The 16,179-nt window shown below is 54.3% G+C and overlaps 1 protein-coding gene across 1 annotated transcript; it reads left to right on the top strand.

The window, feature by feature from the left end:
- The first annotated feature begins 2,825 nt into the window (after window positions 1–2,825).
- Window positions 2,826–15,575, top strand: LOC125136057 (alpha-1-antitrypsin). The gene is made up of 5 exons (XM_047796675.1): window positions 2,826–2,969; window positions 10,140–10,798; window positions 12,597–12,867; window positions 14,016–14,163; window positions 15,296–15,575. The coding sequence occupies exons 2-5, from the start codon at window positions 10,144–10,146 to the stop codon at window positions 15,485–15,487; spliced, it is 1,266 nt and encodes a 421-aa protein (XP_047652631.1). The 5' UTR covers window positions 2,826–2,969; window positions 10,140–10,143; the 3' UTR covers window positions 15,488–15,575.
- The last annotated feature ends 604 nt before the right edge of the window (window positions 15,576–16,179 follow it).

The following is a 16,179-nucleotide window of genomic DNA, read 5'->3' as shown; positions in this document are numbered from 1 at the left end:
TGATGGGATGTGGGTGGTGACAGGCCACATGTGGGTGTAAGTCCAGGGGGGGCTTGTCTTGTAAAGTGAGAGCAGCAAGAGACTCATGAAAACCAAGCAAACAGAGATGTTTAAAGTCAACACAATTGAAGGCAACAAGGTGAACCGAACCACTGCAACCCAAGGTCTGCGTTGGGCAAGTCTGAAGAGCCCTGCAGCTCTCTGTTACCTGAGCCACCCATGCAGGGCTTGTGTTTCTGAAAAACAAGTCCCAAAGTCCCCCAGGGTCTTCTGGACATCCAGCCCTCCAGGTAGTGTCTGGAAGGACACTGCCACCCCTGCTCTCTCCCTCTTCCAGACAGACTCACTGACACTGCATCTTGGGACAGAAGAAAAGGAAGATGAGCCTGGGATGTGGTTTCACCGCTAGAAAACAAGTGTGTGCTTTCTGACATGTCAGCAAGGATTGCTGAAAGGAGAAGAGACCTACCTTAAAGGGACTCCTGTTGGCCGAAATGCTACCGACAGGCCACCCAAAAGGAAATACCAATGATAATTAAATATGAAGTTGCACCTCTGAAAAGTTGAAAGCCTGTAATGGCCATAATAGTCCACATATTCAAAAGGGTAAAGTTAAAATGAAGTGTATGGGAAAAATGGTGATAATAAAAATTTACTTTTAATATAGGTTAACATTTTTTAACCAGTTGGGGGGGGGCACGAGGCCACAGCTGCGTGTTTTATTCCTTCTATTAGCTGTATTGTCACTTACAGTGCACAGCGTTGCCTTCTTTTTCTCTGGTTGAAGAGTGAAACAAGAAGCTGTGAAGGAGTCCAATCGTTCCAGAAAAAGCAAGAACGGAACCACACACAGGAAGCTGCCACAGGTTTGGGTGCAGGAGGAAAGAGGGTCCACCAGGGTGTTGCAATTCGGTAGATTCGCAAGAGGCCAAGAGGAGGCAAACCATTGATGCAAATGCAGTCCCTCTCCTGGAAGAGAAATCCTCAACTGTGTGACTAACCCTACTAATTTCAATGAGTTCTGAGAAGACAGACAAGGTATCACTTACACCAACAGAGCCGGCCTGGCACCCCTACATTTAAACCTCACGACTACCATATGAGAAAGGGACTCAGCCTGCCCATTTTACAGAGGAGGAAACCGAGGCTCGAGAGCTGAAAGAGGTCCTCCCTTGAATCTAAGTCCCCCCACTCCTGGCCCCAACCACCCCTCACCCAACTCAACCCTCTGTACCTTGCAGGTGCTCAGAAAAACGCTCATTGCCCCTGGCCCTGTGCCCCCAGAAGAAGGGATTAGTGGCCTTTGGGGATAAGCAGAGCTGGAAGCCAAAGAGGTGTCCCCAGACAAAGCTCGTTGCTCCCCAAGTCTTTCTCCTGCTCAGCCCCTGGGAGATCAAATGTGTGTGACACTGACTTGGGGCCCACCTATGCCTGAGGCCACCCTTAGTCTCCCATGCTATCATCTCACGGTCCTTCACAACTCTGGTAGAAGTGACCATTCCTATATCCTCATCTCCTAGATAAGGAAACGGAGGCCCAGGGAGAGGAAGTACCTAAGACCTCATAGAGAAGCTGTGGCGTGGCGGCTTGAACCAGAGCTTAGCCCCAGAGTCCATGCCTTAACAGCTGCCCCATGCTGCGCCCTTAATAAGGGAGCCAGTGCCTTGAGTGTGGGGTTCCCATAATGTGAAAGGGGGGATCTGAGTGTGGGGGTACGCGTGCTGGGTCTGTGTGTATTCCTGGGCACGCGGCACAGGCTGACTCCCCCACCCTGCAAGGAACTCTGCCGCGGGTACATCATCCCTGAAGTCCATCGCTCCCTGGACCAGTCGGGGCCTCTGGCCCTTGATCGGCTTGGCCCAGATCCCCTCCCCCTCCCCATCTTCCCACGGCAGACACGCCTACCCCTCAGCACTCAGGCTTCGCTCCATCCCTCTCCCACCTCTAGGCAGGCCTGGGGAATGGAGGCTGCATCTCCCCAGATGCCCCTTATTCACAGCCAGCCCGCAGCTGGCAGTGAATAAGATACATTCACTTCCGGAGAGTCAATCCAGATGCTACAATCAACAATTCCAGAAGTAACCAAATGGCCAGGATTTTCTCCCCCTTGGCTTGTGGTCCGTGTCCGGGAGAATGGCCATGGGGTGTCTCTACCCAGACATCTGTCCTTACTTACTCTCCCACATCATCCCACCCCTTCTTCCCAGGCTGTGTCCACAGGAGCTCTCTGCAGCACGAAACACGAGAGGAGTCGGGGAGGGGGTAAGGACAGGGGTTAAGGGAGGGCTGAGTCAGGAGCCCTGGGCTCAGAAGGGACAAGCCCCAAGCCTGTGCCCCTCACTCTCTCCCCATGCTCTTTCTTCATTCCTCCTCTAAGTTCCCCCACTGCTCATGACACCTTGCGTCCCTTCTGTTCCCCGCGAGACCTACTGTGACATAAGTTCTGTGATATACCTTCCACCACACACACACACAGACCCATCTTAATCTCCGTGAGGCTCCCCTTGTGCATTTCAGAAGCAGCTCAGGCCTCCTCTCTCTACGGGTGGCCCTGGAAATGTGCCAAGATGCTGATGCCAGGCCCTGGGCCAGAAGGTAACACCTGTCATCTCCCTTAATCTTCTCTGCCAGATGCAATCAGCCCGCTTACAGAGGCTCAGAGGAACTGGGTGGTTCATCCTGGGTCACACAGTCAGACCCGGCAGGAACAGCGGGTGACACACAGGCCTGCCTGGGCTGGGAAGGGCCATCTGGCATCCCGGCTCTTGGCAGCTTTGTGCAAGGTGGCTTCCTGCCCCAGATCCCCGCCCCTCCCGGACCTGCGGCCACACCACCCGGAGCCTCCTTCCTTCCTCCTGTGCAGGCAAAGCCCAGGCACCGTGCTCCAAGGCACGAGGTCCCAGCGCTGCAGCCAGGAGTCCCAGAGGAAGAGGTGTTCATCCCTGTACCACAGGAACCGGGCAGTGAAGGTAGATGGGGTTGAGGGGGTGGGTGGCGGCACCTTCCCATAAGCTCCAGGTTGATGGGGGCCAAGCTTGGCAGCAGCCTGGGCACTTGCCTTTGGCCGTTCAGTGTGAGCACTGGGAGGGACAGCCGGGCTTGGAGGGAGGCCATTGTACAGATGGGGAGACTGAGGTATGGGGAGGGGAAGGAATGCCCAGGAGGAACGGAGGGCAGGTCTCCAAACTGTGAGCAGAGGTAGAGCCCTGCGGAGATGCCCGTTCAGCCAGCTCGCTGGAAAAAGTCAGGGTTTGGAAGCTGGACTGTGGTCTGGGGAGTCGGGAGGGAAGAGATCTGGGAGCCCTCTCCCGCCCAGGGTTCTTTTCTGCTCCCGTATGGGGCGTGGGACATACTCCCCTCACCGGGGTAAGGAGAGGACTGAGTGAGGGAGGCCTAGAGGGAAGCTCCTGGAGTCCCCCACCACAGCTCCGCCAACCCTGATTGATACTGGGGACCCCCACTGGCGCGGGGACGGCAACCTCACAAAGGGCTTAGTGTGCACACCTGACACTGGACTCTGAGCTCCCCTGAAACAGCTGTATTTCATCCTCACAGCAGCCCAGTGAGGTGGGAACTGTCTCCACCCCCATTTTACAGAAGGGGAAACTGAGGCACAGGGAGGCAACCCAGCTTGCCTGAGATCTCACAGCCCATGAATAGGGCGCTGGGTTCCCTGGTCCAAACCTGTGTGCTGGAAGGATCTGCCAGCTATTCGGCTGGCAGAGCCCCACAGCTGGGACCAGGGAAACGAGAGGAGGGACAAAGATGCGAGTGTTCACTCGCTCAACAATGTCCACGGAGAGCACGCTGCATGCCAAGCAGGTCTGGGGTGGCGGGCACAGTGGGATTCTGTCTGCCTTAAAGGGATCAGAGCCAAGGCCCTACTGGCCTCAGCCTTGCACCATCCCACCTCTCCCACCAGTGGCCCCCAGGGCCTGCAGCAGCTCGCAGACAGGGCTACCAGCCCTAGACAAATCCAGGTAGCCCGTGGATCGTGTTAATCTGCTGGGAACCGTGTCCAGTGGAAACAGAAACAGGCCTGAGGCTGCCCTCCTCCCACCCAGACAAGCCTGGACGGCAGGGTTGATTAGAAGGCTGTGCGGACAGAAACAAAGAGCCTAATGTGTGCCAGCTTTATGTAATTTTGTGTATCCTTGACAACCGTGCTGAGAAGGGGGACTGCTAAAGCCCTCCCACGCAGATGAAAATACTCCTGGTTCAGAGAGAGGGAGCAGCTCTCCTGAGGCCACCCAGCTCTTCTTCATAGATTCACTCTCTGCCCCCTGGCCTGTGCCCATGACCACCTACAGCCGTGTTGGCATCAGTCAGGCCCTGTTTTTTTCCAGGGAAGGTGAGAGTGTTTTTGCTGCCTTTTTTGTCTTTTTAGGGCTGCATCTGTGGCACATAGAAATTCCCAGGCTAGGGGTCGAAACAGATCTGTAGCCGTCGGCCTGCACCACAGCTCACAGGAACTCCAGATCCTTAACCCACTGAGCAAGGCCAGGGATTGAACTTGCATCCTCATGGAGCTGCAATGGGAACTCCCTTTTTTTTGTAATTATGTTTGATTTACAATGTCAAATCAATTTCTGCTGTGTAGCAAAGTGACCCAGTTGTACATATATATATATATATATATATATATATATATATATATGTACATTCTTTTTCTCATAATATTTTCCATCATGTCAAGAGCAGTTTTTTGTTTTGTTTTGTTTCACTTTGTTTTGTTTGAGGCTGGCTTGATGACTTTGGATGAGCAGCCTTTCCACCCTAAAGCCTCAATTGTCCCATCTGCCAATTGGACTCCTCATCTACTCTGCCCCCTACATCTGCAGTGGGCATTTCAAGGCGGCTCTCGCTACCAGTGGGAGTGAAGGCTGGCAAAGTCATGCCATCCCAGAGAGAGCCTGAGTCACACACTCACCACCCACCTCGGATGAAGGATGCTGCTGCGGTTTGTGAGCTGGGCACAAAGACTCCCTTTGGTATGGGAGCAGAGGGCTGCGTGCCGCCCAGGAAGAGCACATCCGTGCAGCGTGGGCAGGCGGCAGTGTCCAGCCAGTGGACTTAGTCCCTGTTTGCTCCTCCGATAACTGGGGCGACCTTGGTTAATATTCACCAGCAGCCTCCCCCGTCAACCCTCTGGGTCCACGGCTTAAATACAGGTGAGGACAGAGCTCTGTCTCCTCAGCCTTGGTCACAAGCCCCGGCCTGGGACAGTGAATCGTAAGTACGCCTTCCACTGGCGAGCACCTCTCCAGAGGCCTCTGGGGCCCTGTACTGCCGGGACAGGCCCCGGGATGCAGGGTGGATGGAGCGGGTTGGGGCATGATACCTGCAAAGGGGATGAAGGCCAAGGCAAGCAGACTCCCCTAGAGTGCACACGAAGATGCCAAGGGAAGCCCACAGTTCTGTTCTGGGCATTTGTGTAGAGGATGGAGGCCCGATGAGCTGCTGAAACTCTGGGCTTGTGGTCCAGTCTAGCTTCCCCACCAGGTCCCTACGTGAGCCTGGGCACCTCAGTGTCCCTCTCAGAACCTTGTCTTTCTCATCTGTAGACCTGGAAAAAGGTACATACCTGAGCAGGAGGGGAGGTGCTGGGACTTACAGAACAAAAGGGCAGGAAAGACGCAGGAGCTGTGCCCGCAGGAACATGCTCCCTCCTGGGGCCCAGGACGCCAGAGCCAGCCCCCCACTTGCATCTGCTTACAAAGGGCCAGTTTAGTTCCTGGCAGGTATTGAGGGAAGACCTGGGAAGGCTTGGGGAGCAGGAAAGGACCCCAGGGCTGCTGTTACTATGACAGCAGGAGACCCAGGAGCGCTCGGAAACAGCCACAGTAGCAATAGCTGATGCCTACCGCGAACTGAGTGTGTGCCAGGCATTTCTCGGCACTTTGCACCTATTTCACTTGCATAATAGCTTTATGAAGTAGTACACTCTCATCATCTCTGGGAAACGGATTCAGAGAGGTGAAGTAACTTGTCCAAGGTCACCCAGCAGATAGTGAATTGAACTTGGGCATTCTGACTTCACACAGCCTCTGAGCGTAGCCACAAAATGATGCTGCCACTCTTCATTCAGCCAGGTCCCCGCTAATGTTTTCTGTTCCCAGGCCTCTGCCTTCAGCTTTTATATAGAGAGAAGAGTTAAATGCCAAGTTCTGGGCTTGAAATGCCGAGGATTCCGTTCAGGCCTGTAAGCAACCAGAGCTGTGGTTTGCAGTAAGTTAACCTCCGTAGGCTGCAATTTTTCCATCTATAAAACGGCGCTCATAATAATGCCCACCTTGTAGGGTAAGTTGGAGAGAAGATTAGATGAGGCAGTGCATGGAAAGCACCTGCTCTTTCCTAAGAGTGATGATGATGCTCTGAGGGGGGCTGGTGCTGAGGTCTGCTAGGAATAGGGCTTGGCCGCTAATAGGCAATCCACAGAGACTTGGAGAATTGAACCGAACATTCCCCAAACTCAGGGGCAGCTCTTTGCTGAGCAGGGTTCCCCCCTCTTGTCCTGGGCAGTGTGGCAACAGCCCAGGAAGAAATCTCAGGTGTGAATCCTACCTGAGCACAGGTGCAGGGAGGACTACCATACCTGGTAGGTGCCTGCCCGTCCAGGTGCCCTCGTCTATTCCTCACATTGGCCTTGTAAGACAGTCTTTGCTCTACTTTATAGGAAGCCAAGGCTCAAAGGAATGAAGCCACCTGCCCTTAAGGGGCAAAGCTGGGTCACACCTCGGCTTAATTAGTGCCATGTCTCAGCAGGTTATGACTTTATGCCACAGTCTCTTTTTTGGCTCTGCCCTCAGTCACTCTTGGTGGCTCATTTTATGTCCTGGGGGAAATGGCATGAGATGAGACAGGACGGCTCTATTCCCTGTCCTGCACCTGCTCCAGACTCTGCCAGTGTCCCTGTGACATCTTTGTTCTTTTGGCTTAAAGTTGGGTCCTTACACCTCTGGGTGCCTCACCATTTACTTTCTCACCTCTGGTTGGCTCCCTGGCGCTGGAATTGGAGCATGCGGGCTGCTGCCTTTGACAGAAGGGCAAGGGAAGGCAGAAGCCTCGGGTCCCTGAGGTTATAAGGGACAGATTGGAAGGCACGATGAAGCCAACAGAGGCTCAAGGCCAGTGTCAGAGTCCCTCAGGCCCTGATTCTGACCTTTGCAGAGGCTGAGACCTGGGAACACACTGTCCCCAGCTGTAGGAGAGGTGGGAAAACCAAGGCTTTCTCCAACCCACTTTGTCCCTGACTCACTGTGTGGTCTTGGTAAGGCCCTGACCTTTTCCTGGCTTCAGACTGTTTACCCTAAAAAGAGGAAGGCATTCCCATGGTGGCTCAGTGGTAATGAACCCAACTAGCATCCATGAGGTTGCCGGTTCGAGCCCTGGCCTCACTCGGTGGGTTAAGGATCCGGTGTTGCCATGAGCTGTGGTGTAGTTCACAGACACAGCTTGGATTCTGTGATATTGTGGCTGTGAGGTAGGCCGGCAGCTGTAGCTCTGATTTGACCCCTAACCTTGGAACTTCAATATGCCACAGGTATGGGCCTAAAAAGACGAAGAAAAAAAAAAAAAAAAAAAGGGAGGAAGCCAGAGTAGGTGAGGTAACCCCAGGCAGATGGATTGGGTGGGGCGTGCTTACCCTAGCTGTGCTGCAGCCCTGCCTTATCCCAGCCCCACACCAGCCTTGTTACCTTTTCAAGGCCAGCGGCCCTCTCAGTGGGAAGGCACCTCACTCAGCCTGTGCCCCCTGGAAAGCCCCTGTCCATCTTCTCCACCAAACTCAGACACCCCTCTAAAGAAAAGTGCAGCCTTCATACACAGGGATTTCTGTTCGGTCTCCCCACTCTGTTTATACAGTTAGGCAGAATGAGGCCCAAGGAGGAGAAGATGCTTGCCCAAGGCCAAGTGGACAGAGGGGGCCCTGGAAGGGCTGGAAGCCACAGCCTCTCAGGCCACTCAGCATATGTACTGTCCCCACCCTGCAGAGGCCCCAGTCCCTCAGGGTCTCTAAGCCCCGCAAAGATGGGAAATTTCCACAAACCCTGGGAGACCACACCCGAAACTAGTGGGGAAGTGAAGAGAAACCTCAGGGAGATGGAAATATACAGAATTAATCTTAGCACCATCTTCAGCTCTGAAACCACTGGCTGGTTTTAAGAAAATTATAAACAGGTCTTACATAATACATGGATTGCTCTATTTGGATTATTTAGATGCCAGAAAAAAAAGAAAAAAAAAGGTAGTGGAAAGAAACCAGTTCTGGTTTCATCTTGTTGCTTTATTGAAAAGAAACTTTTCAAAGTCCAAGAGGGTGGATGAAACCTAACATTTCATAATTCCATCTGCCCCCACCCCGGCACCCTGCAGGTTTTCATGGGCTAAGTTCAAGGGCTCCTTTGTCTTTGTATCTTATTAAACTGATGATTTTAGTTATGTGACAAATAGCTAGTACATGGCCCTAGGCACATGGCCTTACTGTCCCCATCTGGGAAGAATGCAGGTTCTGTTTAGGATTCAGCCTGGTGGCCCAAGGTGGGGACCTATCTGGAGTAGAGGGAGCATGCAGGGCAGAGCTGGTCCTCTGTTGCTGTGGGTGATATTGGCCTTGCTCATCTCTAGACACTGATCTTGCTGGTTCAGCGGCAGGCTTTGCCATTCCCTGTTGTCTCCCCCCAGCCGTGAAACTCTCCCCCTGCCATCCTCTAAAGGCGTCTCGTTCTCCCCCCAGTAGCCTTGCCTTCAATGTAATCTGTTCTCTCAGATGCCTTCCATAGAAGGTTTGGTGTTTGGCTTTATTTCACTAAATCCTCCCAAAAACCTCACTTTTTTTTTTTTTTTTTTTTTTTTTTTTGCTTGTTAGGGCAACACTCAAGGCATATGGAGGTTCCCAGGCTAGGGGTCAAATTGGAGCTGCAGCTGACAGTCTACACCACAGTCACAGCAATGGCAGGATCCAAGCCATATCTGCAACCTACACCACGGCTCATGGCAACATCAGATCCTTAACCCAATGAGCGAGGCCAAGGATCAGACCTGTGGCCTCATGGATACACGTTGGGCTTGTAACCCACGGAGCCACTACGGGAACTCCCAACAGCCTCACTTCTACATGTGGCAAAATGAGAGCCAGAGAGACTAGATGACTCAGCCTAGGTCACAGAGCAAACAGTGGGAGAGACCTGGCTTAGAACTCAGGTCTGTCTGAAAAGAAAAGAAATATTTTTTCAACTCTTACGATCCCCCTTACACACACACACACACAACCCACTGTACAGGAAGGACCAGCCCTCGAACTCCCAGCCCCTGCAGAGCACAAAGCTGGGACACAGGTGGTAACCAGGTGAGCAGCTAAGGGACCACAACCCATTCATGCAGCTGAGGTCACAGACTCTCTGTGAGGGCCTCCAGCTCAGGAAAATCCACCTGGGGCAGAGGTTCACTGAGAGGGTTGAGTGGGGACCACTCCCCTGCAGGGTTTCCTCACAGCTCCCCTGCGCTCTGGCTGTGTGTCATTGGCCAAGATCCTTCCCACTCTGGGCTGCAGCCTTTCTGTCCATTCAGCAGCAGGCTTCAGGCAAAGCCCTGTGGGGCCTGTTTCAGATCCAGCCATCCCGGGCCTGATCTGACCCGCTTCCTGGCTGATCACGGGCTGGTCATCACGCTTCCTGGGCCTTGGTGCTCCCTTTTGAAAAGAGGGGCAGTGGCACGTACACCTCGGGGTCATCGCAGATGTCATCGCCACCCAGAGCATGGCCTCCCGACCTGGACCGCCCAGCTGTGTGAGGCTGGTCCTGCTCCCCTACTGCTCTGTCACCGTGAACACGTGGCTTAACCCTCTAGGAGCTTTGACCTCCTCCCTTGTCAGCCAGGATTGTCGAATGACCTACACCTCATAGGACTGGCACCAGAAGGCATTGAGATACGACAATAAGGTGCTTAGGATGGACCCTGGCGTGTGGTGAGCACTCCAAAGGCTCCGCTATTGTTCTAAGTCTTTCAGTGACGCTGATGTAGGCAAGGGCTTGGCAAAGAGACGTTCGCTCAACGGTCCTTGCTTTTCCCTCTTGTCCATCAGTGGCCAAGGGCTCCTGGTGAGACCCAACTCAGGCGTGGTCCCCTTCTCTCCCCTGCAGGACAATGGCATCCTCCAGCACGTGGGGCCTCCTCCTGCTGGCGGGCCTGTGCTGCCTGGTCCCCATCTCCCTGGCTGAGGGTCTCCAGGGACACGCTGTCCAGGAGACAGACGCCCCCAGGCACGACCATGAGCAACACCAGGAAGCCGCCTGCCACAGGATTGCCCCCAACCTGGCCGACTTCGCCTTCAGCCTGTACCGCCAGGTGGCCCGTCAGTCCAACAGCAGCAACATCTTCTTGTCCCCAGTGAGCATCGCGACGGCCTTCGCCATGCTCTCCCTGGGGACCAAGGGTGCTACTCACGCGGAGATCCTGGAGGGCCTACAGTTCAACCTCACTGAGAAAGCAGAGGCGGAGATCCACAAAGGCTTCCAGCATCTTCTCCACACCCTCAACCAGCCAGACAACCAGCTGCAACTGACCACCGGCAACGGCCTATTCGTTGACGAGAAGGCCAAGCTGGTGCCCAAGTTTTTGGAGGATGTCAAGAACCTCTACCATTCCGAAGCCTTCTCCATCAACTTCAGGGACCCCGAAGAGGCCAAGAAACGGATCAACGATTACGTAGAAAAGGGCTCCCAGGGAAAAATTGTGGATTTGGTAGATGAGCTTGACAAAGACACCGTATTTGCTCTGGTGAACTACATATTCTTTAAAGGTAAGCTTGTTCCCACAGAAAAACCCCAGTCTCACTCGTTTTTTTTTTTTTTCTTTTGGTCTTTTGTCTTTTTAGGGCCGCACCTGCAGCATATGGAGGTTCTCAGGCTAGGGGTCTAATTGGAGCTGCAGCTGCCGGCCTATGCCACAGCCACGTCAATGCCAGATCTAAGCCCCATCTGTGACCCACACCACAGCTCACAGCAATGCCGGATCCTCAACCCCCTGAGAAAGGCCAGGGATCAAACCCGCAACCTCATGGCTCCTCATGGGATTCACTTCCGCTGTGCCGCAACGGGAACTCCATGAACACTCAGTTCTTAAAATCTCCTGGCCGTGCAGGGTCGGGTAGAGCTCTGCATCTCTGCGTGTTATTCAGTTTTCCACACGTGACCAAAACAGGTTGGGGAACTGTAGATGAAACAGTCAAATCATCATCTTCTCTGCAGGACTTTTCAGGGCCTTAAATGTCCTTAGGTGCATTGGGAATCGCTACCATGGAGGGCATATAATGCGCAGTGTCTCCCAAAATAGTCAGCTAGAACAATATATTTTGACAGAATTGAAAAAAGGAATAGGGGACGTTCCCCTGTGGCACAGCAGGTTAAGGATCTGGCGTTGCTGCAGCTGTGGCACAGGTGGCAACTGTGGTGAGGGTTCGATCCCTGGCCTGGGAACTTCCACATGGCTGGGGTAGGACAAAAAAAAAAAAAAAAAACCAAAGGGATTAGGATTTCGTCAAACACATCTGACAACTCTAGCGTAGAGGAAATGGTAATAGATTTGGAGTCAAGATGCAAATCCTTCCTTTACCACTTATTAGCTGCTTGCCTATCAACAAGTCATGTGACCACTTCGAAGTTAATTTCCTCTCTGTAACATGGACATCATAATAGCTTTGTTGTGAATTTCTGTAAGGATTATAACAAGTTACAAGAACATGGGAAAATATGCTTACATAGGAGGTGCTTAAGTAAACTTGAATCCCAGGCTGCCTTCCTCCCTCTGAGTGATGAGAATGTCAGGACCTGCGGCCCCAGAGGGTATTCTAAGGCAGTTTCAACAGTCCACAGTGATCGCCTGGGGTAGGGAAGGTGAAAGGCAAGGCCAGGGGCTGCCTCCTCCACACGGTCGGAGGAGGGAGAACAGCGTGCTGGAGAGCGCCGAGCCCCGGGGCCAGCACATCCCAGGTCCCAGTGCCACCATGGGACTTCAGGTGGGTCCCATTCCCTCCCCAGCCTCAGTCTCCTCCCCTCAACAGAGGGAAAAATTGGCCCCTGGCATCCCCGAGCCAACCTCCCTTAAAGTAGCCAGATGATGGAGCCGAGGTGGTGCTGCCCAGGCACCTGCATTTCACATGGTCCAGGACAAGGCCATTAGAGTAGGGACAAGAGTGATTTCCCTGGATAATGAGACCCACCAAAGACCAGGGGCGAGGGAGACTCAGACAAGGAGGTGCCAAGTATGACTTGGAGTCAAGATGCAAATCCTTCCTTTACCACTTATTAGCTGCTTACCTATCAACAAGTCATGTGACCACTTTGAGAGCTCCTTACTCTGCACTGTCAGATGGGCATCCTCAGCATCCATAATATAGAAATTCTGGATCCTACTTTGGTCTTGCATTATCCTCCCCAAATGCCTCTCAGTAGACTGTTGGTTTGAGCCCATTTTATAGATGGTGAAGCTGAGGCTCGAAGGGAACTATCACACCGAGAGGCTCGGGGCTCCTTAATCCTGTCTCATTTCTCTCAACCTTCTCCCACCCCTGGTTGATGCCCACCATCCCCCCTCTCCAGGCAAATGGGAGAAGCCCTTCGAGGAGGAGCAAACCACAGAGGAGGACTTCCACGTGGACGAGGAGACCACAGTCAAGGTGCCCATGATGAACCGCCTGGGCATGTTCGACCTCCACCACTGCGACAAGCTCTCCAGCTGGGTGCTGCTAATGGACTACGTGGGCAACGCCACCGCCTTCTTCATCCTGCCCGACCAGGGGAAACTGCACCAGCTGGAGGACATGCTCACCAAGGAAATCCTCGCCAAGTTCCTGGAAAAGAGATACCCAAGGTGACTTCCCAAACCAGAGGCTGACCAGGGAGCTGGCGACTCAGGTCCAGCCGGAGGGTAGGGGTTTGGAGCCACAACCATGGTCATGGCCACTGTGCATGACGTTGGGCTTCCAAGAGAGGCCAGCAACCGTTCAAGTAGGACCAGAGAGGGACAGGGCCCGGGGCGAGGACATCCTCCCCAGCCTGGACACTCTGCCCCTTCCCAGTGGCCAGGGCCCGGTGCAGGGAGAGCAGTGCCAACACGGGGTGTGGGTGAGCCCAGAAGGAAGAGGTGGGCTTCCTGGCAAAGGCACCAGGCGGAGCGGGAGTTACAGGGTAGAAAGTCCACGCAAGACACGGGACACCTGCTCAGAGAGGCCAGTGATCAAAGGCCCAGAGCGGGCAACGCCAGGACTTGTTTCAGGCTGGTTCTGGTTCCTCTGTCCCCAGAGGAGTGTGCGTTGACCAGGTCCCCATCCTGCACCCAAATTAGTGCAGATCTCCGGGCTCTCTGCGTGCTTAGATGTAGCCCTGCCCGGAGGAACTCCGTTGTCTTGCACAATATAAACAAACATGAAAATCCAGAGACGTGTAGGGCTGAAAAACAAATGGAAGTTCTAACGACTCTTCCCGGCTCCACCTGCACCCATGTTCCTGAGAGCAGAGAATAGGAGAAGCTGGATCTAGAATAGGCCAAATAGAGCCTGAGGGCCAGTCACCCCATCGGTCAGATTCTGCTGGGGGCTCACATCGTCCCCATGGCAAACGTGGGCTGCACTCCAGCCCCATGCACTCACTCGTCATTCACTAAACCGATGTCGCTCAGAACCTGCCACCCCACCCACGGTCCCCTGGGATCCCAGCTCCAGAAGAGTCCCACTCTTGTGGGAGTGACCAAACCCTGCAGGGAAGCAGTGATGCCCAGTCCTTCCCGAAGTCATCCTGGATCAGCCTGGAGGGCTCCTCAGAGGAGGTGGCATTGGAGAGGCTTTTCAGGACAAGAGGATCCCTGTGATTCTAACATCCTCTGACCCCAGGTGCAGGGGAGCCCAAAGTAGAATAACCCAAGGTGGACCCCGCCCCCTCGAGTATCCCTGGGAGGGACAACCAGGAAAGGAAACCCTTTCCATGTGGTGAAACTTCTTTATTTTCTAACCATCACGACAGTTCTGCCAATCTGCATTTGCCCAAACTGACCATTTCTGGAACCTATGATCTGAAATCTCTCCTGGGCAACCTGGGCATCACCAAGGTTTTCAGTGACGAGGCGGACCTCTCGGGTGTCACTGAGGAACAGCCTCTGAAGCTGTCCAAGGTGAGTGTGACCCTGACGTCTGGAGGTCAGAATGGGCGTGGGGGCTGCAGCTCGGGGGCGAGGCTGAACTAGGGACAGAGGGACACAAGCACACCCGCAGGCCGAGCCCCCGAGGAGTGAGTGCCACGGCTCCACCAAGACAAGAATGTGGTCCAGTAACTGAAGGGAAGAGGTGGCCTCACGGGTGCCTTTCAGGGACCTGCTCTGAGGTTGTGTCACTCTAAGGTTGTCTCATCCTTGGCCGGAGACGTCCCTGCTTTGGGTCCCAGTAAACCCCTAACCACCCAGAGAGGCTTAGGCTAGAGATTGCAAAGGACCTTTGGCCCCTGAGTCTGCGCCACCAGGAGCTTCTGGTGAATCGCTGAGTCTGGGTTATAGAGTGATTTTCACCAAAGATGCCATTTGTTCAGGAGAATTACAGGCGCCCAAAGAAACAATTGCAGCTTGGTGCCTGCTGTGAACGGAGGGGCTGTGAAGGTCCCCATCAACGTCCTGCTCCCCAGGGAGCTTAGCATCTGATGGTACAAACAAGAGATGAGCCCAGGGGACAAAGCACGGGACACTCTGCCTCCCAGAGTTCCTGTTGTGGCTCAGCAGTAATTAACCCGACTAGAATCCATCCATGAGGTTGCGGGTTCGATCTCTGGCCTCATTCAGTGGGTTAAGGATCCGGCGTTGCCATGAGCTGTGGTGCAGGTTGCAGATGTGGCTCAGATCCCACATTGCTGTGGCTGTGGCGTAGGCCAGCAGCTGCAGCTCTGATGGGACCCCTGTTCTGGGAACGTCCATATGCCACAGGGGCAGCCCTAAACATTTTTTTTCGAAGAATTAAAATAAAGAAAATCTGCCTCCGGAGGGGTTGAGTTGCTTCCCAGGGCCAATGGGGAGGCTGGTCAGGAAGAGGCAAGGGTGCCGGGTAGGTCAGAGACAAAGGCCTTGAGCAGGTGACTGCTCTGTGTGACCCCTGCAGGGAGAGGAGGGCCAAGCTGGGGAAGGACGGGCCAGGCGGTTAGAGAGGCCAGGGGCCCCCTCCTGGCAAGGCTCTCCTCCTGGGCCTTGCTCCAGGCCCGGGCTGGGGGGCTGGGAAGCCCCACCTCCGCTCAGACCAGACACTTGTTCTCTCCCCTTCAAGGCGCTGCACAGGGCTGTGCTGACCATTGACGAGAAAGGGACAGAGGCCACAGGGGCCACGATTCTGGAAGCCATCCCCATGTCTATACCCCCAAATGTCAAGTTCAACAAGCCTTTCCTCTTCCTCATCTACGATACAAAAACCAAGGCTGTCCTCTTCATGGGAAAAGTCATGAATCCCACCCAAAAATAACGGCCTTCCTGGGACAGGTCCCCTCCCTCTGTGGCATTAAAGAATGACTGACCCAGCCCCTGCTGGTGTGTGACGCATCCCTCCTCCATCCTTCTGTGTCCAAGTCTCTCTTTACGCCCCCAGGGTGTGTGTGGAATCCAGACCACAACAGTCTTTCGAGTGTCCACAGCATCAGGGGTTATTGGCATTTACACGGCCCGGTCCTGGGTAGGATGAAATGTCTACTGAAGCCCACCGCTTACTGCCTCTTCCTCAGTCACTGTGGGAAAGCTCCCCTGGACTCCCCCAGCGGAAGCCATGCAGGCTCAGAGCCAGCCCATGGTCCCCAGCCCCACCAAGAGTCCACAGGTCCTCCCGCTTGGCCCCCAGCCCTGCCTGCGCTCACCGCAGCCACCGCCCCCCACCCACCACCACCAGAGCCCCTCATCCTGCGGGGCTGCCCTTGTTCCCAGAGCCTTCAGCTCACGTGGGGACAGTGAGCTGCTGTGCCTCCTGCAGAAGAGCGAGAAGATCAGGTCCCCTTCTGTCCCACCTGGTCCCCTGAGCCAGGCTGGGGTCCTGACTGCTCACGGGTCTTTGTTGCAAAAGGCCTGAGCCAGGCTGGGGTCCTGACTGCTCACGGGTCTTTGTTGCAAAAGGCTCTGGTTCATTTTTCCAGGACCCTTTCTGATGGGGCTGGACTGGGGACACAT

Source organism: Phacochoerus africanus, chromosome 9, assembly GCF_016906955.1.
Source record: "Phacochoerus africanus isolate WHEZ1 chromosome 9, ROS_Pafr_v1, whole genome shotgun sequence".
Taxonomy (NCBI): Eukaryota; Metazoa; Chordata; class Mammalia; order Artiodactyla; family Suidae; genus Phacochoerus; species Phacochoerus africanus.
The sequence above is the reverse complement of the archived record's forward strand: the minus strand, read 5'-3'. Positions and strand labels throughout refer to the sequence as shown.

Coding starts and splice junctions, on each gene's coding strand:
- LOC125136057 (XM_047796675.1), top strand. CDS start 10,144: ATGGCATCCTCCAGCACGTGGGGCCTCCTCCTGCTGGCGGGCCTGTGC. Junction 10,799..12,596: donor GAACTACATATTCTTTAAAG/GTAAGCTTGTTC, acceptor CCCCCTCTCCAG/GCAAATGGGAGAAGCCCTTC. Junction 12,868..14,015: donor CTGGAAAAGAGATACCCAAG/GTGACTTCCCAA, acceptor CCATCACGACAG/TTCTGCCAATCTGCATTTGC.